This window comes from Larus michahellis, chromosome 6 (genome assembly GCF_964199755.1).
Source record: "Larus michahellis chromosome 6, bLarMic1.1, whole genome shotgun sequence".
Taxonomy (NCBI): Eukaryota; Metazoa; Chordata; class Aves; order Charadriiformes; family Laridae; genus Larus; species Larus michahellis.
The window spans coordinates 32342528-32365909 of NC_133901.1; the positions used below are offsets into that span (position 1 = coordinate 32342528).

Genomic DNA, 23382 nt, shown 5'->3' on the forward strand with positions numbered 1-23382 from the left:
CACAGATCTGAAACACAGCACCGACGAGGAAAATTAACTCTATCCCAGCCAAAACCAGTACACCTGACTTTAGGAAAAGGCTAATTTTCAAGCTCTCAGGAACACAGAGGTTTCCGATACTTTTTTTCTAAGCAGAAAAGTATGTCAAGCTACACACTTTAAGCGCAGTTGCAAAAGTTAACAAATACTATTATTTACACATTAGTCACGTTACTTTGTAAGTAAAGATCTGACCATACCAAGCCACGGCCAACTCAGTGTGCATTTCTTCTACTGGTGGCCCTGATACCATAGCATCATCTCGATCACCTGGAACTGAGGGGGGGGGACGTGAGAGAACTACTGTCTGTTCAGCCAGTGCTGCTGTTCTTACACAGGCTCCACCATCGCTACCCTTTCTTTTTGCCCTTTGTGTTGTTAGCTAGACATTTAGGCATCACTGCTTTTAAGTACCGCGAAAACCAAGAACAAGGAGAGTACGACTGGTACCACGTGCCAGCCTTTATTTTTTTTTTTTCCCCCCCATGATTTTTAATCCAACCCTGCCAGTAGCAGCGCTACCGCCCATTCTTCCTCAAGAAGACACAAATTTGCGATGTAGAGCAGCTCACCCTACTTTTCTGTGGTAAACTGCCCCTGCCATCCCACACCCCACGGCCTTAACTGGCCCCAGAAGCACAGCTGCTCCCTCAGCTCTGGGCGCCATCTTACTCCTGGGCGCCATTTTGTGAGAGTTTGCCCCTTGTCCCAGCACAACGCCCCTTTGTTTCCAAGACCAATAGCCTGAGGTACAGCGCTACAGCAAAGTTATTTCCTTTCCATTTCCACACAAATTATCACAAATTTAATTTCTTCCCCCGCCCTCTTTGATTCCAGGGCTCACCTTCAGCGGTGAGGCTCCCGCCTCCTGAAGAGTGCGACGCAGCCCTCAGAGCGGCTCAACACCGCCATGAGGCGAGATGGACAGCCCGCCTCCCGCTCTTACCTGCTACCCGAGCCTCTGGCGGGTCCCGGCGGACTCCGGTGTGTCCTCGCACCCCTCATAGCCCTGGATTTTCCTCATAAAACCGCGGGCGGCTCCGGGGAGGGGGACGGTCGGGCCCGGGCGCCGGGTGGCAGCGGCCGCTGCCACCCGGCGCCCGGGCCCGACCGTCCCCCTCCCCGGAGCTTTTGTTTTCCTCTTCCTTAAACTGCCTCCTGCAGCCCCAGGGCAAAACGTTCCTCCTCCCTCACTAAAACACCAGCCTCAGCACCTGGGGGTGAAGCAATCAACTGATTTGGGGGGAGGGAGGTTGAACAGGTGTATTGTAGAAATAATGAGCTTGGCAGCCTTGACTCCTTGTTAACCCAATGGAAATCTGGAGGCTAATCACCAAGACTTGTTTCTCTATGAAAATAAAATAGTTTCACCTGAACAGTTCTGTGTTCTTCAGGATAAGGCTCATAAAGCCTAGTGGTCAAGATCATTTTTCACAAATTTCAAGAAACAGAAATCCCCAAGAAGGGAGAGGAGTGACATTTCCAGGCAAACAAAATGAAACGCAAGAGCTTTGTTCCTCAAGGATAAACCTAGAAATAACCATAACTACAGCTGCAAAGCACAGGTAAGAGGGCTGCTAAGTAAAGCACCAGCACTTTTCAGTGTTAAATACCCACCCTCAGCCTTAGCTCCATCTCCTGCCCTCCGCAGTGGGGAACAGAGCCCAGCCCCACATCCAGCCCCCAGGGTTTAAAAACAGTAACAGCAGTTTGATCAAAACAAGCATTTCTCAAACTAGTCACCCTACTTGAAATCCTAAACAGTGTTCTTACATAGTTGGAAGCATTCAGAACAGAATGACATTTAAAACATTAAGAACTACAAACAGATGAAGTTACATTTTAAAGAAAAGACTTTTAATGTAATACTATAACCCATACATGGACTGTTTTAAAAAAAGAAAAATTAGAATGCAATGCAACCTTAAAGTGTGTTCCACCGTGACTTTCATCTAACCATCTTTCCTGTAATCTGAAATTTTAGTCAGTACTGATGATGAATGGGCACAGAAAGTGAAAAAAGAAAAACTGAAGGAGGTGAAGGGCAAAAGAGGAGAATATTTCTGAAGATTGTTTCCTCCCACAGTACAAATTTAACAAGTGTTTTCAAGTTTAGTTTAATTAAGCTATAATTACCTTCTGTGAAAGTGGTGGTGAGAAGACTGCTGCACAGCTGGAATAACATACTAAGTATAATTACTCACCACCCCAATTAAAAAAAAAGTCTTTTGAGATGTTTCTACCAACAGCAAGAACAGTTTAAGTATTATTAAGCAGTATTTTAGCAGGTTTTTTTAATATCTGTTACCTGATGGGTAAAAAGAAAAAAGCTACAGCAGGACACGAACCATACATCAACTAACATTGCTAGCATTGCATTTCTCTTACTTAAAAAGCTACACTGAACACAGAATACCATGCATATACAGATATTACCAACTATTTTGAAATAACTGCTCTTCAGTATGAGGGAATTACCAGCTTGCCCTAAAAAAGTTTTTCTTCTAGCTAAATAAATGCTATAAAAAATGAAACAAAAAAGTTGAGTATGTTGGCTTTATCGAAACAGATGAAAGTGTGTCAACTATAGCGTTCACTCTGGAATCGTGGAGCATAGTTTCTGGCACCTTCATTCTCCTGTGTTGTGATTAAGTCTATAATAGCCGTCAGTACTGCTGTATCCCTGGATTTAATATCATTCCAGTCCACAGGATGTGGGTTTTCTATTTTTTCTTGTAGAAGATCATCAAGCTCTTGTCTTAAATTCTGCAAAGAGTTTGTTGGAATGAACAAAAAAGAAAAAAAAAGAAAAAAGAAAAGAGACAGGCAGTTAGAGCTACACACAACAGCATTACTGTTTGCCTAATCTTTACACCTGCTGCTCTCCTATCAATTCATTTCAACATCACTATCAAAAGCTGCTTCTCAAAAACTATCAGTTTTACCTTTTATGACAGATGACCATCTCTGGAAGTGATGACCTTTTAACAGCCTATATATGTCCATTAGCTGACTAATTCAGGATTAAAAATATTTGGGGCAAAAAAAAGAGACACAATTTCTAGGATCTAATATTGAACAAAGCGCTATTCAGCTCTTCCTTCCACTGGAACTTATTACTGGTAACTGAAGAGTCCCATCCTCATATTTCCATATCCGCGTGGACATGTCATGGGCTGATCAAGTCATCCTACAGCTTTTGCTGTGGAAAACTACAAGAGATGAAAAACTCTTCAAATCTCTCACTGTAAGACATGTTTATAAATCCTTTAAATACACCCTATGACTCTTCTCTGAAGCTTCTACGTTTTTCAATATCCCCATGAATTCTTCAGCAGAGGCTGCACAAGAACATCATCACTATCTTCCTGACACCTCAGACACACAGCCTTATTCTCATTAGTCAAGCTATTAAACGGGAAACAAACAAAAATTAAATCTGACTGCCTGCTCCTAAGGCCAAACATAAGGGAGTACATTACTGTTTACTTCTGCCCAGTTTACCATGCGATACAGACTGTCCAGAACATTAATACATTACATTATTCTCTCACTGTAGTGGTAAATCCATAGGTACATAGTAATATCAAATAAAGAAATCTCTAAGAAGAATCAGTGTTACACTAAGTCTTCCATATATGTTATTATTAAACATAGTCACCTTAACCAAGTGCGCTATTCTTGCTGGAGACTGGAAAACAATCCATTCATCCACAGCGATGGTATCCTGATCTTTATCCTTCTGAATGGATATATCTCCTCCAAAGAACAAGAGACAGTATGGGGAGACCTCTGTACAATCATACAAATAAATCTGCAAGACACCAAAATTGTCCAATCACTCTTCAAGACATCTTAAGTGTTATCAATAACCCTTAATGAAACTTATAACAGAATTCTATAACATCATTATTCAGAGCCATTCATAAATTCCTTCACATAGAATGAAATCAAACCAATGACTCTGTAACAATCAGAGGAAAAAATAATTTTAGTGTTACACTGGTTTGAGATTAAAAAAAAATAAACTTACACCTGCTATTGCCAGAACCTTAAAAGAAACCAACCCCCCACCCCCCCCCTCAAATCCCAACCACAAAAAACCCAGTAGTTATTTGTGGAACAATACCAGCAGTATGACAAAGAACATAATCTGATAGCATGTAAAAAGAATGACCCGAAACAGGAAGGCTTCAAACAAAGGCACTGTTCACATCCCCTTTGAACCCTGATCCAATCTTATTAAAGAACTACAAAAATAAATTACACAAATATAAACCTTCACATACACTGCTAGTTCTCATCTTCAAATGGTACACAAGCCAGTTATAATGGAACTCTGTTTCTTCCACATTAACTGATTTAGGATGAATATTAACTGTTCCATCTGTCTTGGTGCAAACTTTCACCCTTAAAAGGAAAAAAAAAGTTTTTATTTTAGGATTAAAATAAGACCTTGAAAGTTTAGCACAATGATGTCCCAAGTTAAAAAACCCTCCAATTCTCTACTAGCATAATAAACTCTGAAACTACAAGGACGTTTGAAGAAACTTTAACTCCTTTCCCAAAAGATTACAACTGAATCTACAGTATGAACTTTTAGACACGTCTCTCTGTGCATTTAAAGAGTTTGAAATCTTTGTCAAATTACCCCCCTTAATAAGCCCGGTCATTCTCTCAAGTAGAAAAACAAGTGGTGGGTTTTTTTCCAAATGAAGGACCATGTCTGTTAGTGAATTTGGTTACTCAAACCAAGTTTCAAGCAACTGCTTGGTAAAACACATAAGGAACTTACACATCTGAATTCTTTGCTCAGCGTTAAGTGGCATCAGTGTGGAACGAGGGACTAGCTATACCACTGTCAACCAGTCTAGAGTGGTGTACCTCGACTTGTACCACATGCCTTTGAATGAATCTGACTCAAGGGACAACCGTCAACTCCTTTGGTTATACTTAGCACCCAAAATCACGTTTCCTTTCTAGCGTAATAATGCCATCAGACAATAAAAAGCAGAAACCAAGCACAACAGATATGAAGCACAACTGTTCTCCTCCTTCCCACATTTCAGAGATGTAATTCTTTGGGTATGGATCACTGAGCTCTCTATTCCCTGTGTGGAGAAATATCTTGTAAAACATAGAACTCAGTATTTGGAACAGAAACAGTGTGTGAGAGCCTCTCCAGGAAAGTGGTTAGTGTAACATATCTCTTGTTTAGTCAATCATAAAATTGAGCCTTCCTGGGCAGCTGGCTGACACCGAGCTCCACCATGTGGCAAAGACACAGTGACACCATAACTTGCATCAGGTTTACAAACTTACTGCACTGAGGTGACTCTGGCACACGGGACTCAGTATAAGAGGGAGCATCGACTGACAAGCAGTGTCAGCTATAGACAGGTCTAAATTACACAATACAAGGTAGCATTTTGACTACCTATTCTTACTCCTTTCACAGAAAAAATGACTTGGGGTTTTTTTTGCTTGTTGCTTTTAGTTATAGGCATCACGATTGCTCCTAGCTTCCTGTTTCCACATTACACACACCCAGAAAACAATCAGTCCAAATATTCAACCCTTCATTCTGCCTTAAATCAGGTCCATAACATACTGGAATTTCTAGACTTTATGGTGCCAAATAATAAGAAAGGACAATGTTTCAACTGCTGCCATAGACCAAAGATGATGGCAGGACTCCTTTAGCAGCAGTGTTATTGATATATTGCAACATTATCCGTGGTATGATATACACAAAGTATTTCAGAGAGTAGCAGGCATCTAAATGTTAAACAAAGTGAAGATCAACAATCTCATGCTCTCCTCTACCCTTCTCAAATGAAGCAACCCACACCCATGACTGAGCTATACAGAGATTCATTCATGCACTCAAGCCATTGCTTCACCTTGCTAAACTACCTAATGTAGAAAACACCTCAAATACAAATCAACATTAAACCAAATCCTTACATTTTTCTCTTTTTGCTGAAGCTTGGCCGGATCTTTGCAACTTTTGGATATAAACCAGCACAAATGACTGCTTTGAGCAACTTCTCATTATCTGCAGAAGACAGCAAAGTCAATAGTGCAGTTCTGCAAACTGAGACTTCAACTATCAGAAATTTTCTATTTTCTTCCACTGTTTACCTGAGTTGGTATTAGATTTGGGATCCTTGGGGTCTCTGCTGTTCACAAATCCAGCTGCAAGGAGATGCTCAGCAAACTGTCCTTTCATGTTATGCAGCATCTAGGAAATAACAAAAATTGTTCCAGAATGATGCTGTGCCAAAAGGCTTCTCCCCTTCTCCCCCCCACAGGCATGATTTTAAACTGTCAGGATCTTACCTGCAGCGTATTTGAAGACAGGAAATATTCCCAGCAATAGTCTTTCTCAGTTCTGAAACCACGACGCCGAGTCTCTTCCCAGCCCTAAAAATTAAAGTCATAGTTCAAAGATGTAAGTGAACACATACTGAACAAGTTAGACAGCAAAAACTAGAGGTCAACAAACAATATAGATATTTTTCTCTAAAACAGAGAAAGTAAATCCTTTGAACTCTTTGTTTATATATATGCAGCACAGAGCAGAAAACCACAACTTTGTAACATTTTGAATCAACTTCCCTTTTCCATGGCGAGGAGTGAAATCTAGCTAAGTTTGTCAGAATTTCATTTGTTACTGTTAACAGTCCTGGACAGAAACTGCATTCCAGGCCATTTATTTCCTCCTCTTCTCGTCCCAATACTATACAGCTAAACCTCCAACAGTTTTGAAGTCAGCTTCAGCCTCTTGCAGAGGCCGGAAGGACAAGAATTAATGACTTCGGCAAGATAACTGTAACATTATGTTTTTTTTGTCTCTTCCATAGACTTATCTGCAAGAAATTAGGTTATTGAGCCTGAAGACAAGATTGCTCAACACTAGAAAAATGAAAATTAGTTTGGTTTTCTGTTCTGTAGAAGTCAAGAAATAAATACTTCAGAGCCTAAACTGATCAGTTTTCTCCTTAGAATAGTCCATATTACTCAAATTAAAATTCTAGAAGAAAAAACCCAAACATTAAAACATGCCTACCGTGAAAGCGTTCACCACAGTTAGATGATCACTTTTAGTGTTCTTTGACAGTTCCTTTCTTCTTGCATCTGCTACTTTCTCTTTGCCCTGAGAATAATTAGAACCTATAAAATATTCATGACTGACACACCATTTCTTTTCTTAATTAAGATACGTACACACAGCAATACTTTGTGTGCTACATCCAATATTCTGTAGGCAAAGACTATACTTTACAGTATGTGATGGCAATCTTTTACTAATAAAAATGTAATTAACGTGAAAATAACATTAAAGTGCTTTTAAACTATAACATCTCACTAAGTCCCAATATCCTTTTCTGAGATTCTTAAAGTCTTATGTGTAATTCTCCTTTTAGAAGTCTTACCAGAGGAATAACAAAAGGGTCTTTGAAGCTGAGGCTAGCTGCAATTGTAAGTACTGGATCTAAGCAGCAGAATAAAGCTCCAAAGAGGATCATTTTTCCAATATGCGGTTCGACTGGTAATCGTGCTAAATGGACACCCAGTGGAGTCAGTTCTTCTTGTCTGTCCAAAGCATTCTGTCAGAAGGGAAACAAAAGGAAAAAAAGAATAAATACAGCATTTGAAATGGGATCTCCTTGAAATAGCCACTAGTATACCTAGAGAACAAAGGAAAGTCTAATAGCTGGAAAACATAATGAGCTGTAATAAGGTATGGTCGGAAAGTGATCAAGCAAGTTATGGAGAAATAGAAATGTTCAGTTAGAGACAAGAAAATGGAAACCACCTTTAATTGTGTTTCAAGTGGTTTACTAGGGCTTAGTGTCTTTCTGGATGAAAGTATTAAGAATTCCTATTCTCCTAACCAAGCTTATTTTTAGACTTGTATTTTACCCTCAATATCACTTCTGGTTTTATTTACTCTCCCCTTTGCTGCTATACAGCATTGTCCCAGAACACCAAATGTATGTCTGAATTTTAGTTTCATCTAAACATTTATAGAATCATGCCATCAGTCTAAATACCGCCCTTCATCTAAATGAGATGTTTCAATTTATTGCTTCAACTCATTTGTACAAATAATAGCAGGGCAAGAAATCAGCTGTACAAATGCATCATTAAACTCTCCTTCCCCAGCATCCAGAGGGGCAGTGACATACAAGATCTTTCTCCTATATACCTTATTGGCCCACAAAAAAAGTATCTCAAACTCTTTAACTAATCTGACTGGGATAGGAAAGCTTGGTGGATGCAGCCACGAGCAGGGTATTAACAGAAGCAGCAAATTAAGTATCCGTAAGGAATTTACATGCAAGGTGCATGTATATGTTTTGAGTCATTTAGAAAGTTCCTCAGGAACTACTCTATGCAGCCCATAAACATCACGTATTATGTGAAATTATTTCCTCTGTTCAGTGAAGATATATAAAGGATCTACACAATACAGTAAGGGGTTGCAAATGTCTAGATGTGTACAATCAGAACTGTCTGATAACAAACACCACAGTAACATGGTTCTAAATAGATTTTTTCCTTGCGTGTACATTAAGCAATACTTTACCAGCTCCATTAGATGATTTATGGCCAACATTACAGCATCACGAGATGGTGGATCCATTAGTTTGCTCAGAAAATAAGCAATTCCACCAAGCTTTAGAATCTGAAAGAAAAAGAAAAAATAATAAAAACCTACAGCAATTGGAGAAGGATGGCTACCTAAAATTAGTACGCAGAAACCACACTAATTAAAAAAGTGTAAATAATTCACAGCTTGAGCTGGAATTTCACTAATTAAGAATTAAGGACAAAAATAAAAGTGTATTAACGATGAAATTTGAAACATAAGGATCTATTCTTCATTCAGTACACATACACATGGTATTCCTTATGCATGCATAAGGAATTCAATACAAAATGCCAAAAAGGAAACTCACGTCAGTTCTAAAACTACTTTTTAGTAAAATTATTTTAAGATCATATCCCTTGACTCACTACCATTCTCACTGAAGCTCCTCTGACTGAATGATACTTGGGCAGGGAAGAGGGGAGGAAGCACAGTCCAAGTTCTTGTTAATACACTTCAGCTTTTATTTATACTAGACAATCCTGTGTTTCCTGTGTTTGATGCATCTAGATACAAGTATGCATTTTGCAAAAGTTGCTGCAATTATATAGCTAAGTATATTGTACTTCTAGTGTAACAGAATTTTGACTTGAAGGCGACCCTAGGCTCACAGTTGCATTAACTTAATCTCTCAACTTCTTATTCCAATGGAAAAGTAAGTAATAAATAAGTTTGAAGATCCATATGTTTACCTTGATTTGTAAACAGAGTTCTTCCAAAGGTGTCCTCAAGATCTCTGGTAACTGATAATCATCTAGAAGGCTAGCACGCAATCCATTGTATAGATGATAGCAGTGGCCTGGCTGAACTCTGGAATTATTTAAATAAGTAATTATTTTTTTTTCCCTATACACCATGACATTATGAGGTGTTTTGGAAAGCTGTTTATAAACGAACACAATCAAGGAATTAGAACTGAAGCGTATTCAATTGTAAAAGCCTTTTCAGCTTTCTGAAACACAGACCCATCAACAGGAAAAAAGGCATGCTGAACACAGAAACCTCCTATCAAGTGCTCAAAAGGAGTAATGAAGAGACCAGAGAAGAACTGTTAAGTTCTGTAAGAGAGAAATTATTCCACAAGGTATTTTGAGAGGGAGAGAGATTGTTTTAAAAAATTGGTATATAGCTAAGTGATAGTAAGTTGTAGACAACTTTCACTTTAATCTATCATAGCGTCATAAATCAGGTGTGAAGGCAACAAAAATTTAAAAAAATGCATGACTTATTCTTCTGTAAGAAGGAGGGAAACTCATGAGTTAAATTCAGCCCAAGTTAAGTCAGCTTCCTAGAAAGACAAAGAAACCGTTCTTTACATAAGAACAAGAGACAGTTGTGCTAGCATTTGCTTCTAAACACATGAAGTAGTATCTTCAGCACACATGTGCTACAACACTGATGGAAACTTAACATCACAAAACTTTTCTATCGCCATTATTCTTACCTTCCTGCTCGACCTTTCCTCTGCTTGGCATTAGCTTTACTAACCCACTCTGCTGCCATTGTGCTAATGTTGTTCTGTGTGTCAAAGTGAGTTTCCTTTATTTTTCCACCATCTATAACGAACACGACGTCATCTATTGTAATGCTGTTTAAAAAAAAAAAAAGACAGAAATGCAACTCTTCACCTCTGCAAGATTGACCTAGGATTTTAAAGGGGTTTAGCCTCTCCTTACCCCCTCCCAAACTGCGAGCCATCAGTAAAAAAACAAACAAACCAACATGTTTGGAATTTCGTTAAGAATTACATTACTAAGTAGTTCAAGTAAAAAGTTTGATTTATTCTCCTAGGTCTGGAGATAGTCACCCCATGGGGTTTTGAAGTCTGCAGAGAGGATAGGTAGCTCAGATTTATCATGTACAAAGGCGAGTCTTTATAGTAACACCTATGTTTTAATTGTTTAAAACAATTAAAGGAAAACTCTCGTTTAGTCTATAAACATTTCTAAAGATAAATTGTTATAAATGAACAGAACAAATACAAAACCATATATTTTAGAAATATTAAACAGGTTTATACTTTAGATTACCACTTTTGTTCATTTCGTTAAAGATATAGCTTTTTTCAGTCTGTATAGCTAGCTATTTACCTAGTCTCTGCAATGTTGGTAGCAATCACGATTTTCCTTACTCCTGGCGGGGTCTTCTTAAAAACCTGTAATTATCCATGGCCCATTTATACATTTGCCAAAACCAAACATATGCTTAATTAATTTTTTTTGTAGTTGTGAAATGTTACTTTATTGCATAACAACATAAGAAAAGCATACCTGAGTCTGGTTAACAGTAGGCATCAATGAATGTAAAGGTATGATAATAAACCTATCTGAAAATTAAAAATCAGTAAGAGATACGGTGTAAGCACAGAAACTTTAGTTTTACAGGAAAATCAAGTATGCAGAATACAGAAAATATGCTGCAAGTATGTCCACTAGTTCATATCCTGAATTCACAGGTATATGTATCATAACAGCAAGTTCTAAAGTAAAAAGGTATAGAGGAAATTTTTTTTTTATTACGCTATGATAACTTGACAAGTTCAAGAAAATATATGGAGTTACGTACAGTAATTTATATTTTTAAATTCTCAAATTATTTAACAATTGCTCAAGTTTAATAAATAAACTGACACTCAGTCCTTCAATAGATTGAAATTCTTTATCTATGGAACATACATAATACGAACTCAACTGTAAGATGACTGTGTGAATAGCCAAGAGCATAGTTAGACGAAAATATGAGTTATGCAAAAAGGACAAATTAAAGTGTATTGGATAGGCATAGAGTATTCTAGTGTCCTATTAAAAAAAGCTTCTAGGAATAAACAGGATTTAAATGAACTACCAGCAAAGCAGTAGACAGAAGCTGCTGAAGAATCAACAGGAAATGAACAGAGAAGGGAGACAGTTTAGTTTTGAACGGAAGTTATCACAGCTACAAGAAAGTACAAAAGGAAAAAGATGTGGGCCTAAGATTCTTTTTCAGATTTTTCACTCCTACACTGAGGAAAATGAGTTATTAGCATTAGGTAGATGAGAGCTACCACACGTCCAGAGAAAAGCAAAAAACACTGAACAAACTGCAACCATTCCAAGACATGAGGAAAAAAAAATAAATCCAGTGCAATCCCAGCAATCACATGCAAAAATTAAGTTTGCCGCTATTGCTAGAATTCCCATGTAAAATTTGGTTTTTACCTGACTTAAACATGACTTGTGACATCAAGAGATCATGCAAAGTGCTAATGTTGTCCCAGCCTGGAAGAAACACTAGAATCGCACCATCCTATATATAAAAGAGGGAGTGAAGGGAGAAGAGGTTAGAATAAATCATATGCTACAGGAAGAACCAGCTACTTGCACACTAATACATATGTAGTGGATAGATGATATTTGAAACCTGGATATTTGAAATTTGGAACAAAGTTTGTAAGATTGTTTTCTATAAAAGAGTTAATTACATTTATCTAGCTGAATATAATAAATAAAAATTTGATTGCAAATGTTTTTCCCTGCAGTGTTTTAAACACCACCATTTCAACACTGGAAGAATTTGAGCTGCAAATAAAACAGAAAAACTAACGTATGATTTTCAAAACAGGAAGAACAAAATACAAAATAGCAACTCATCCTCATTATCCACAGCTTAAATGATCAATCAACTGAAATACTAAATTATTTAATATTTTAAAATAATCAAAATTCTCTTTAAGGAATCAGCCAAGGTGTCATCTCTTCCACAGATGTTTTTGAACACAGAAACAAATATATAGCTTCAGGTTTTGACAGTCCACATACATTATACGTATGGTAACGGAAGTTATTCTTCATTTGTCACTGCTTCAGGCACAGGATCCTTCCAGTATTAATATTCTGATAATGTTATTACTAAATAACAAGGTAAGGCACATTTGGGGATAACAATGCAGCTGTATTAACTACTAATCTTGACAGCTGAAAGTTGGAAGACTCTCCTAGCTGCGTGTTTGGTAAGTGTGACTAGACTTCTGCTAATCAAAATTCAGTCTTCACAGCGTCTAAGTCAGCTTTGAATTACTCGGGCAGAAAACCAGTAAAGCAAACTGCACAGTGTAGATATGAGGCAGTGAATGTCAACTCTAAGAATTGCTCTTGCCCTCTGCCTCCCGTTGCTGAGAATTCGAAACGGAGATTTGGTTGTACACTAAAGAGGTTTTCAGACAGCTATTTCATAAAACGTAAGTTTTACTACACGCTACAAAGAAAATTACCTTTGACAAACAAACACAGTCACAGAAAGAACTAAAAGTTAAAATTTAATTTGTAATTCTATTACTTTCCATCAAATAACTAAGGTGTATAATTAATTTGAAGTTTTTTTTAAAAGCTTAGCCAGAAGAAAAAAAACCCGCAGCAATCTGAAGCCAAATGGCACCCAAACCTTCTGATACCTATCCTGTTTTATTTACAAGACAATCTCTACTGCTAGTGAAAGAATTCTCTCTTTCCCCGCTTGCTCACAAGGGACCATAAATGAGCATATCAAATGTATTTGTAAGTTTTCCAAGTTTCTTACCTACATAGCTCTCGTTAACACCCACAACCTCTACCCAAAAATAATGCTTAGATGCGTGCTCCTCTTTAAACATGGATTCTATCCCATCATTTCAATAAACACAGCAGTTGCTCACATTCTAAACTCAGGGCTTAAATAGTAATTAAATATTTAAAGCTGTTGATTACTTCTCAGAAGAGCAAAATAAAAAATTCTTCTTCTTTGTATCTGTACAATAAGCCAAACTGTCAGCTCTGACACTCCCAACAGCCACTGAGGTCAATTCAGTCACATTATTAAAGTGTGATGATAGGAGACAGAAGCGTACCTCTTCTTCCAAAACAATGTGTCTGATAAGTGCTGCTATAAGATCAAGGTCGACCTTGTCATCATCCATCATTTCCAAGGCATCTATAGTACTTGCTGAATACCTACAGCCATGGAAAGCATACACATTGGTAACTTACTAACATACAAAGTCATGCACTCATGTTCCTGCTATAAGGCTCTGCAATCATACATCTAAGTAACCCACTATTGCTCAATTTATTTCTTTGTCTTTTCAATTACTGTACCTCCAATGTACTCTTGAGATTTAGTTTAGCATGATTATCGTCAGTGTAGAATAGTAAGTTTAATAATTACCATGTTATGTCTGAACCGCGTTTGAAGCATTTACATCATCTCTCTCCTCCTCATGCATTACCTAGGACCTAAACAATCCGAGTTTACCTTTCAATTTATCCCTCACTCACAGCGAGTACAGGAGGCACCTCATCTGTTCTGCCCTTTGCTTTCATGAAAGCCAACGCTATAGCAAGAATTGCCAATTGATTCAAAAGACATGGTGGGAAAGGGAAGGAGGAGCACAAACGGGATGAGTGGAGCATGGGATGGGTCAGACAGAGATAAAGCATTGAGGACTTTTCCCTTAAAAAAGGGAGGTAAAACTGAGCCACCTATATTCATTATTGTTACCAAGCTGGACATATAGACAGTCCCAAAACACAACAGACAAATAAGACAGGAGAAAAACAGGAAGATGCTGTTCCTGAAATACATCAGCCAGGCTATCCAATTAATCAGTTTACCAGATTACCGAAGTAGTCAAATGCTGGCAATCAAAAGAATGTTTCAAGTAGACAATCTCTACTAGATGCTCAAGAGGAGAAATTGTTTAGCTTCATTTTAAACCACTATATAGGAATACTAAAATATTCTGAGGAAAAGGTTGTGGGGGGTTCTTTTGTTAGGGTTTTTGGGGGTCATTTGTTTTTTGTTTAATTTTTGCTTGTTTGTTTTTAAAACCCAGCATATTTTGTATTATGTTGATTATGAGACTAAAATACTGAGATCTCTCTCAAAGAAAAAGACTGAAGAAGAGAAGAATTCATCAGAAGAGAACTAATGACCAAAGCTCAAGAAACCTAACATCATGTTGAAGACTGTAATGAACAACACCAACAAGCAAGCAACTTGTCAGGTGTAAGTTCTCTTAGATGCAAAGGAAGCTAATTCCCTGTGATAACTCCAAAGCATTTCGACAGTTGCCAGCCAATTGTACGGGCAATACCATCATTATTGTTTTCCACAGTAGCAACTATCACAACATTAATAAAAGCACGGTAAATTGTCTAAAGACCAAGAAGAGTAACTTGAGAACAACCTGCCCCGCAGCTGCCTTAAATAGTCTGGCCATCGTTCCCTGTAGATTTCCTCTTTTTCTTCTTTTTCTGGTCTGCTTACATGTCCTTGCATGAAACCTTTCTTCCACCGTGGCCGACGGTCTGTGTTTTCTGGAGTATACCTTTAAATTTAAATAACAAACATAATTAAAATTTGAAACTAAAGTCATTTAAAGCCAGCTGCATAGCAGTTTTCCAAACCATGGAAACTATGCAATGCTTTAGCTATACAAGGTAAATAAGATTCTTAAATTTCTTTTCTGTAAGAAATCTTAAAAAAGCAGGTACCATCTCTAGTAAGCATGAGAATGTGTAGGAAAAAAAGTCTGAACAAACAAAAAGACTAGCTTGATTTAGCAGCCTGAAAATTCACCACTCCAGAATAAGAAGAGAAGAGACAAGTTTTTTTCCTCCTCAAGCCAACATTTCCAGGTTGCTATGTGCAAATGCTTCTAAATGTCCCTTGAAATGTTTTCTGTTGAAAAACACACCTAAATTTTCCACAGATTATTTGTAGCAAGATAATCTTTGAAAAGACATACTACGCAAAAAAAAAAACCCCAAAATACTGTATTTTCTGCACACCGTTACAGACACTTACCTCAACTTCTCAATTACATCCTCAAGAAGGTATTCCACTACAGGGAAGGTGAACCCAGGTATGTGAATCATTGGACAATTATCTGTGGAGGATGGCACAACTCAGTTTTTAAACAGCAAATAAAATACTGTACTGAAATAACAAAGGCAATAAACACTCTTCTGTATTTTTGCAACATAGTTGCTAAGTCTATAGGGGGGTTTTGTTTGTTTATTTTTAAATTCTCATAGAAGATGCCAAATTCAATTCCAAATACAGTTGCTGAATAAAAAAAAGCATAGGTAGCAAGCAGCGTATTGTTCTCCAGCATGTTCTGGTTCCAGCTACAGGATACAGCTGGAAGACTGAACAACTAAAGGCTTTAATCTGATTACCCACTCACACCATGACTTCTAAAATATGGTAAATATTAGTGAATACTTAACATGAAAACACGCTGGAGACATGTCTCTACGATAGGTCTGAACAGCAAATACAAAAGCAACATATGCTCATGATGAGATAAAGTTATGGGAACAAGCATCTCCATTAGCTGTCAACTATTTGTTAAATTGAAGTCATTACCTCTTTTGACAAAAATCAGTTCTAAAATTTGAGAACTGTATTACACCTTAGAAGCCTAAATTACTTAAGCAGAACATTCATAGGAAGCATTTCACCTACCAAAATACTCCGAAAACTTCTCTGCATTTAAAGTAGCACTCATGAGTATTACTTTCAGATCCAAACGAATATTCAGAAGATCTTTAATAATGCTCATTAAAACATCCGACTGAAGATTTCTTTCATGAATTTCATCAAGGACTACGTGACTAATGCTGGACAAGTGCCTAAAATAGGACAGCCGGAAGTTAAACATTTGTTCTTAGCAAAATTAAAAAAAACAGAGCAGAGATTGTTTGAAACAGCTCAGTAGTCAAGTCATTTCATAACTGTATTCAGTTTTTTACTAAATAAGAAAAAACTTACTTATCTGACTGGAGCCACTGTAGGACAATTCCTGTGGTACAGTATAAAATTGAACCTTGTTTCCTTGGTAACCGACTGAAAGAGATACATTAAGAATTCCTCAGTTCTCTTCTGTATTTTGCAAAGTACTTCAAAAGCTTAAAATCAAAATGCAGATAGTCATTACAGACATTATGAAATATGCCTCATTCTCTAATTTGCTCACTTAGAGTTCAATTGGTGGAACACAGAATTAGGACACAGTTGCAGCATTTTTGTTGATGGGGAATGAACTACTTGTAATTTGACAAATGCCCTGACTTCCCAGACATCATTTTTCATCATTTGCACATTGATCCTCCAACCCCAAGTTTTTGTATCTATCTAAGCACAGCACAGATGACAGGTAAATACATAGCAATGTAACATTCTTGATTAAATAGTAAAGAAAAACATAAATGAGATTCTATAAACTCAAATTAAAATGCTGAAAGGACTAAGCTGTCATCTCTCACCATCAGTTTTTCCTCAACAATAATTGAGATTCCATTATTTGCTGGTAACATTTCAGATATTTTTTTTTTAATTATAGATGACTCCAAATATAATAGCTTTTGATAGCTTTTGCTCTATGGCACTAGGTCTATGAACTCTTGTCAATGCACCTAACTTTATTACCTGATCCCAGCGGGATTACTCAACAGGTAAGTGTAGCTAATACATAATGTTCCCCAGAAGTATGGGTTATAGCATTCTTTCCTTTAGCACTTTTTTCCTTGAAATTCATGGATTAGGGACATCAGTTTTATCTCTATCTATAGCAGAACCTTTTAGAAGAGCTGAAAAAAGGACTTATAGACAAAAGTAGAACGTGCTGCTAGCCATATAATACAATAATCGCACTCAGACTTTTTGCTAAATTTCAGAAACCTTATTCCCTACGCCAGCTATTCACAGGAATTCCTTTTGGAGAAAGTATCAGAACAAAAGCAGTCATCTATCTTAAGAACTACTCCTAAAATTTTCTTGCTTGAGCAACAATAGATACTACTGTACACCAGTGCACAAGAACTGCCAGGGGAGCCTCTCTCACCTCTGTAGACGAATTTGGTATCCTGTACTCTTGCCATTACCACATGCTTCCGCCCTTTCAGCCGCGACTCTCTCAGCCACCTTAGGAAAATAAATAGAATCAAAATAGTGCATTAAAAAAATATTACAAAATCCCACAAGGCTGATTTACAATTTAGCTACTCATCAGCAGGAAATACCTAGAATCTAAACAACACACACCCTGAAAATCACTTTTTCTCCTCACTGAGAACAGCATTTCCTGTCAGCAACCCAAGAACAGGTTTGCAACCCAGGACATATTTTAAAGACAGACACCATTTAGGCATAAGCAATACACTCGTCCTTTCATCAGGGCAAGCTTTTCCTCATGGGAAGTAAGGTTCTATAATCATTTGATACTTCACTGTCAAGAAGAGTGACTACTGTGCACTTAAAAGCCAAATTCTTTCTTGCTCATTAATATGCCTCTGAAGAGCCTGACATAACGTTTGCACTGCCCAAATCCATTGAAGTCACAGATATAAACCATGATTAAATTCAGGGAAGAATGAGGCTTCCAGTGCCAGTACTTTATTAATGACCAAAAATTATGGAATATCAAATTAGTGTATATTAACACAAGCGTTATTTGCAATAGAATCCAAGATGACTGAAAACAAACACACACAAAGCCATCTTCACTGTCCACTACAGGCTGAATGCTTATCTTGAGCTTTAAATTTAGCATGTGTACACGTGACGGCAGAGCAGTTTCTCCGAGAGATGCACACTACCTATCTGGTCATTTGGAATTTTTTCAGACCTTAACTTTAAATAATTTAGCAGACTGTACACTCAGTTCATCAACTTGCCCACGGATCCTAGGCCCAGTAAGAAACGTGTATTTCAGTGATTCTGAGTAAGGCAGTTAATTTTTCCTCAGATGTGTTACGGGAAAAAAAAAAATGAGTGAAAAAAAATAAATCACAAGAAGTAAGTTAACCAGTTTGTCAAATAGCACTTACTGAGATAGCACTGATCCTCCTAGGCTGAGTACAAACAATCCTGCATGTAGACCCCTTCCCTCGCTCTATGTAATCATCCAGAATGAACTGTGTAACTTGGGTTGTCTTTCCACAACCAGTTTCACCACTTATCACAGTTACTCGATTATTGTTTATAAGGTTTACAAGTTCCTGTTTCCAAACAAAGAGAAAACATTCACTGTATTATTATTCAAAACAGATTTTAAAAGGATTTTGACAATTCTCTGCTACCATGCAATGAACTTAGAAGAAAGTGTCATAGCAAGTAAAGAAACAGATACTCATCTATTTCTCACGCTAAAAAAAACAAGTTCAGTTTAAACCACACAGAAGTAATTTTTGCACATTTGGACTTCACATGTGTAAAGTCTGAAGTATATAAAATTTGAATACTAGTTTTAAATATTTAAGAGCCTATGAAAACAACATAAAATAACTAAAATGAAAGCCTGAAATACATTTTTAATGTTTCTTCCTCCTTCTTGCCTTCTGTATATCTTTGGTGACTGAAAACAAGTGTTTTCTGTTGGATTGCAGGACTGTACTAACTGAAGATTTTCAGAGCAACATTTTAACATTTCTTGTACTGACAGTACCGTACTTCTTCCACTCCCAGCCTCTACTTCCCAATCCAAAGGGCTGTGAAGGGGAATATAACTGTCTTAAGAACCAAACACTAACAGGAAGGACCACGTTATGACAAATACAGTAACTTTAGAAAGGCAGCTCACTAATCATTCACTGAACCTGCAAAAGAAAATGTAACAGAATATGCATAATATTTATCTCATACAGGTGACTTCAAATGAAGAATTAACATCTATTAATAACAACCCACACTGTCACTGATTTTATATTCTGCCTGGGGAATTAATGGCAGTAACAGCCAGCAGTACAGCCATAAAGTCTGTGATTAAAAAATAAAAAGGTTTAATCTGCATTATATTCAACTCTAAATTGAGCAAGTGTTCAACAAATGGCCACAATTTTATACATGTAAGAAAATAAATGCACGACAGTTCATGCAGTGATCAATTACTCTATATAAAATGCAAGTGACCAGGTACATTCTACAAGTTTAACTGGCAGAGGAAGAAAAAAAGACCTATACTTTAAAAAGACTACTTCAATGTATCCAGCATTCAATACCATTTCCGTGAATACTGCTTCCTCTACTGATAAAACTGTATCTAACTGCAGAGTAACTCTGCATGTGTCACGAAGCAGAGAACCTGAGCTACTTTCTGGAAAGAAGTCAAAGCCAGTGTCAGAACTTGAGAAGCTTCTGCACCTTCATAGAAAGCAGTAAGTTTCCTGTTAGTCCTGGTTACACAATTGTTTCCTCCTACTTTACAACAGAACAACAGTAATGCACATTCTTTCAAATTAAATACATGTTTACCTGTCTCATCCCATATGACGGGAGTTTCTCTCGGAATCTCTGGGGAAAAAGAAAGTAACAGTATCTTTAAACACCTTTTCCCACACTGAAACAGATTTCATCTACAATCTAAGCTAAACTGAGAAACAACACAACAAACTGTTAGGCTAATACTTATATACACACAGGCCTACTAGAAATAAGTTTAATTCCATCCATGTTTTCAGTTTAATTAAATTTAGCAAAATTATTTAAAACCAACAGTTCAGTAACTGACGAGCTACGTATGTGTTGTTGCAAGACTAGGGCCTTGAATCAAAGGGAGAACTGCCTGTCCACAGTAAGACTCTTTTATTTGACAACTTCTTATATGTCTGTTAGAACAACATAAAGTACATTTTTAAGAGGCAATTCCTTCAGATCCCATTTTTGTGCTTTCAGTTTTAGGCATAAATTCAGGGGTACAATCCACTATAAAACAAACAGGAAAACCCCACCCAACTAGACAATGTGTAAGTTTAAAATTTTACATTTTATGCAATCAGCAATTGTCACCGAAAGCCTGGGGTTTTTTTGTTTTTTTTTTTTTTAAATCACTGTCCTACCAATAGGTACGCATTTTGTAAATTCTGAATGCGATTTTTAGGCAAAGTAACATCATGAGAACTTCCCAGTAAATATATTGCAAGTAATTATGTTTTCTGGTTAGTTTAATTAAAAAAATAAGCCAATCAAAAGCTTTCTACTTAATATGTGCAAAAGTACCTGCATTTCAATATATCTAGGATCTGATTTCTTCTTTCTTAAGTCTTCTTTAAGTTGCTCATCTAAATCAGTATCTTGGTCATTTTTTTCAAAGAGATATTCCACATCGCGATCAAGAAACGTTTTTTCCAAGACTGGCCTCTGTTTTACAGGAGCTTTTTCAGTATCTGGTTTCACTTTTGTGGGCTGTTCTGGAGTAGGTCTGAAATAAGTGCAGAAAACAGAAACTTCAAAGGTTATCCAAGATGTGCCTGTGAAGAGCACACTGAACCATTCCAGGCAAACCTGAAATCTGTTTGGGACATTACAGCCACAGGTTACCTGGCCATCAGCTGATGGCGTATGCCATTAAAACAATTAAAGTCTGAAAATTACCAGCCATCAAAAATTTTACATCGGTATCTAGAAATGTAAAATGTTCTTTTGCATCAAACGAAGCTAACAAAGCAACAAAACATCTCCAGAAAAATCACTGCCTAACCCACTGCCAGAACCACTGCTCTGGAACTGGATCACTCAGCAGAACAGAGACCCAAACACCTTGTTTCAGTGAACTCGGAGTAACAGACCTGGCTGCCCATTTCACTGACATCATTTAAAATCCTTTAGGTGTTAAACCCTATTTCACAGAAAACATTCCAAGACTGTACAATAACTGAAAAATGAAGTGAAATGCTACCTCTGGAAGAGTAATTCCAGAGGCCAGGAGAGCTGAAAAATTCCATATATCTACTCTAGTAGACCTGCAGATCAATTATAGAATTTTATTAATTTAACACAAACGTAACAGCTCAAATTCAACAATAATCTGGAAGAGAGTTTTACAGCAATGGTTACAACCAACTTTTTCAGTACGACACTACATGTAGAGAAAACTGAGTACATTTGTTAACCTAATTTGCTCACTAAATGTAAATATATTCTGATATGCCTTCCTACCAGTTTGTAGGACGTTTGTTCAATTCAAGGTAAATAAAAGCATTAGTAATTGTTTCTCTTTACCCTTCTTCATCCCCAGACCACCAAGACATGGCTTCTTGCTCCTTTTCATTTTTAGTTTGGACAGTATTCAACAGCTGCACAATTTGCTCTTCCCTGCGTTCATCCATACGCACAACAGCTCTCTAATGAAAAAAAAAAGTACAATTTTCATCAACATATGCTTAGCATATCATAGAATGGTTTGGGTTGGAAGGGACCTTAAAGACCATCCAGTTCCACCCCCCTGCCCTGGGCAGGGACACCTCCCACTAGACCAGGTTGCTCCAAGCCCCATCCAGCCTGGCCTTGAACACTCCAGGGATGGGGCAGCCACAGCTTCTCTGGGCAACCTGGGCCAGGGGCTCACCACCCTCACAGTCAAGAATTCCTTCCTAATATCTCATCTAAATCTCCCCTCTTTCAGCTTAAAACCGTTCCCCCTTGTCCTACCACTCCACTCCCTGATCCAGAGTCCCTCCCCAGCTTTCCTGTAGCCCCTTTAGGGACTGGAAGGGGCTCTAAGGTCTCCCTGGAGCCTTCTCTTCTCCAGGCTGAACAACCCCAACTCTCTGGGCCAACTAACAGCAAAAATAAAAAATGTAATATCGACAGATTTACATTATTAACATTCCAATGTCATTGACAGCCTAGCGAGACTCTTCGGCACGATCTGACGCTTCTCACAGGGATGGATGAGGCCGAGCTCTCCTCCCGGCCTGGCCCAGCTCCCCGCAGTCCCTCCTCCCCCGCTGCTTCGGGGACGGGACGAAATGCCCCCGGGCCGCAGCGGCGGCCGGAGGGGGGCACCGATGCTGCCGGCGCCCCCGCAGAGAGGCCGCGTCCGCCGCCGCCCCTCACCTGCTGCCGGTCCGTCTCCTTGCTCTTCTGGCCCTGCTTCCGCGCGTACCACAGCCCGATCTCGCGGCCCTTGAGGTGGCTGGGGTGGCGCCCCCGGCCGCCACCGCGGCCCCCGTGTCCCCCCGCCGAGGAGGAGGAACCAGCGGCCCCGCCATCGCCGCCGCGGCCCCGACCCCAGTCGCGGCGGTGCTCGTAGCTCATGGCCGCCCGGCACCCGGCTCGCAGCGCTGCCACCGCCCGCCTCATCCGCCGCCTCACTTCCGACCGTCGCCCCGCCCCGCCCCGCCCCGCGCCCCGCCCCTGCCGCCCGCGGGTTCGAGTTCCGCTCCCATCGCAAACCGCAGCTGGGAGCAAAGCGTAACAGCGACTAAATAAGGCAATACAGTCAGTGCAACATGTCACTGAAGTTCATCCTACATTAATACCTCTTCTTGTTTTGATTTACAGATCCAAGATTTGATTTCTCTTCCCGAGGCTGCAGATAAGGTTTTAAGGAAACATTAAATGTTGGTCTCTATCATTACCCATGGGGTTATTACCCTTTCGGTGCAGCAGATGGGTATTCCTAGTGTTTCTTTTTTAAATAGAATATACAAATTTAAATAGCTACCAGTTCTGGGTCTGCTGGCTGACCGCTGGTGTATATGGTATACTTTGTCCAGGTTCTCTGGAGTGTTGAATGAAACCTTTTAAATTAGATAAAATTATTCACCAAATTATTACTCTTTCAACAGTTAATCAATGTTCTTTTTGTTTCCTTGAACACCATTGTGCAGCTATAAATGCTTCTTCGATCTCATTTCTTTACATATTATTTTGCCTTTTCTTCTTTG

General features: G+C 38.4%; 1 protein-coding gene across 1 annotated transcript; it reads right to left on the bottom strand.

Annotated features, from left to right (window-relative positions):
- Nucleotides 1-1874: 1874 nt before the first annotated feature.
- DHX36 (DEAH-box helicase 36) lies at nucleotides 1875-22809 on the bottom strand. Its single transcript, XM_074591270.1, has 25 exons — nucleotides 22550-22809; nucleotides 21713-21834; nucleotides 20711-20912; nucleotides 19967-20005; nucleotides 18544-18714; nucleotides 17559-17638; nucleotides 16487-16561; nucleotides 16181-16347; nucleotides 15518-15599; nucleotides 14898-15038; nucleotides 13560-13662; nucleotides 11896-11983; nucleotides 10969-11024; nucleotides 10789-10853; nucleotides 10143-10286; nucleotides 9391-9508; nucleotides 8636-8734; nucleotides 7479-7652; nucleotides 7112-7198; nucleotides 6382-6465; nucleotides 6184-6283; nucleotides 6007-6097; nucleotides 4329-4449; nucleotides 3701-3853; nucleotides 1875-2805 (listed from the first exon to the last, which is right to left on the bottom strand). The coding sequence occupies exons 1-25, from the start codon at nucleotides 22793-22795 to the stop codon at nucleotides 2620-2622; spliced, it is 2994 nt and encodes a 997-aa protein (XP_074447371.1). The 5' UTR covers nucleotides 22796-22809; the 3' UTR covers nucleotides 1875-2619.
- Nucleotides 22810-23382: the final 573 nt, after the last annotated feature.

Bases quoted from the DNA above. Each gene is read 5' to 3' on its own strand.
- DHX36 (XM_074591270.1), bottom strand. From the start codon at position 22,795: ATGAGGCGGGCGGTGGCAGCGCTGCGAGCCGGGTGCCGGGCGGCCATG. The intron at 20,006-20,710 runs GTACTTTTGCAC...CTTTTTCCCCAG, and splicing joins CTAGATATATTGAAATGCAG to AGATTCCGAGAGAAACTCCC. The intron at 16,348-16,486 runs GTAAGTTTTTTC...GTCCTATTTTAG, and splicing joins CAGTGGCTCCAGTCAGATAA to GCACTTGTCCAGCATTAGTC.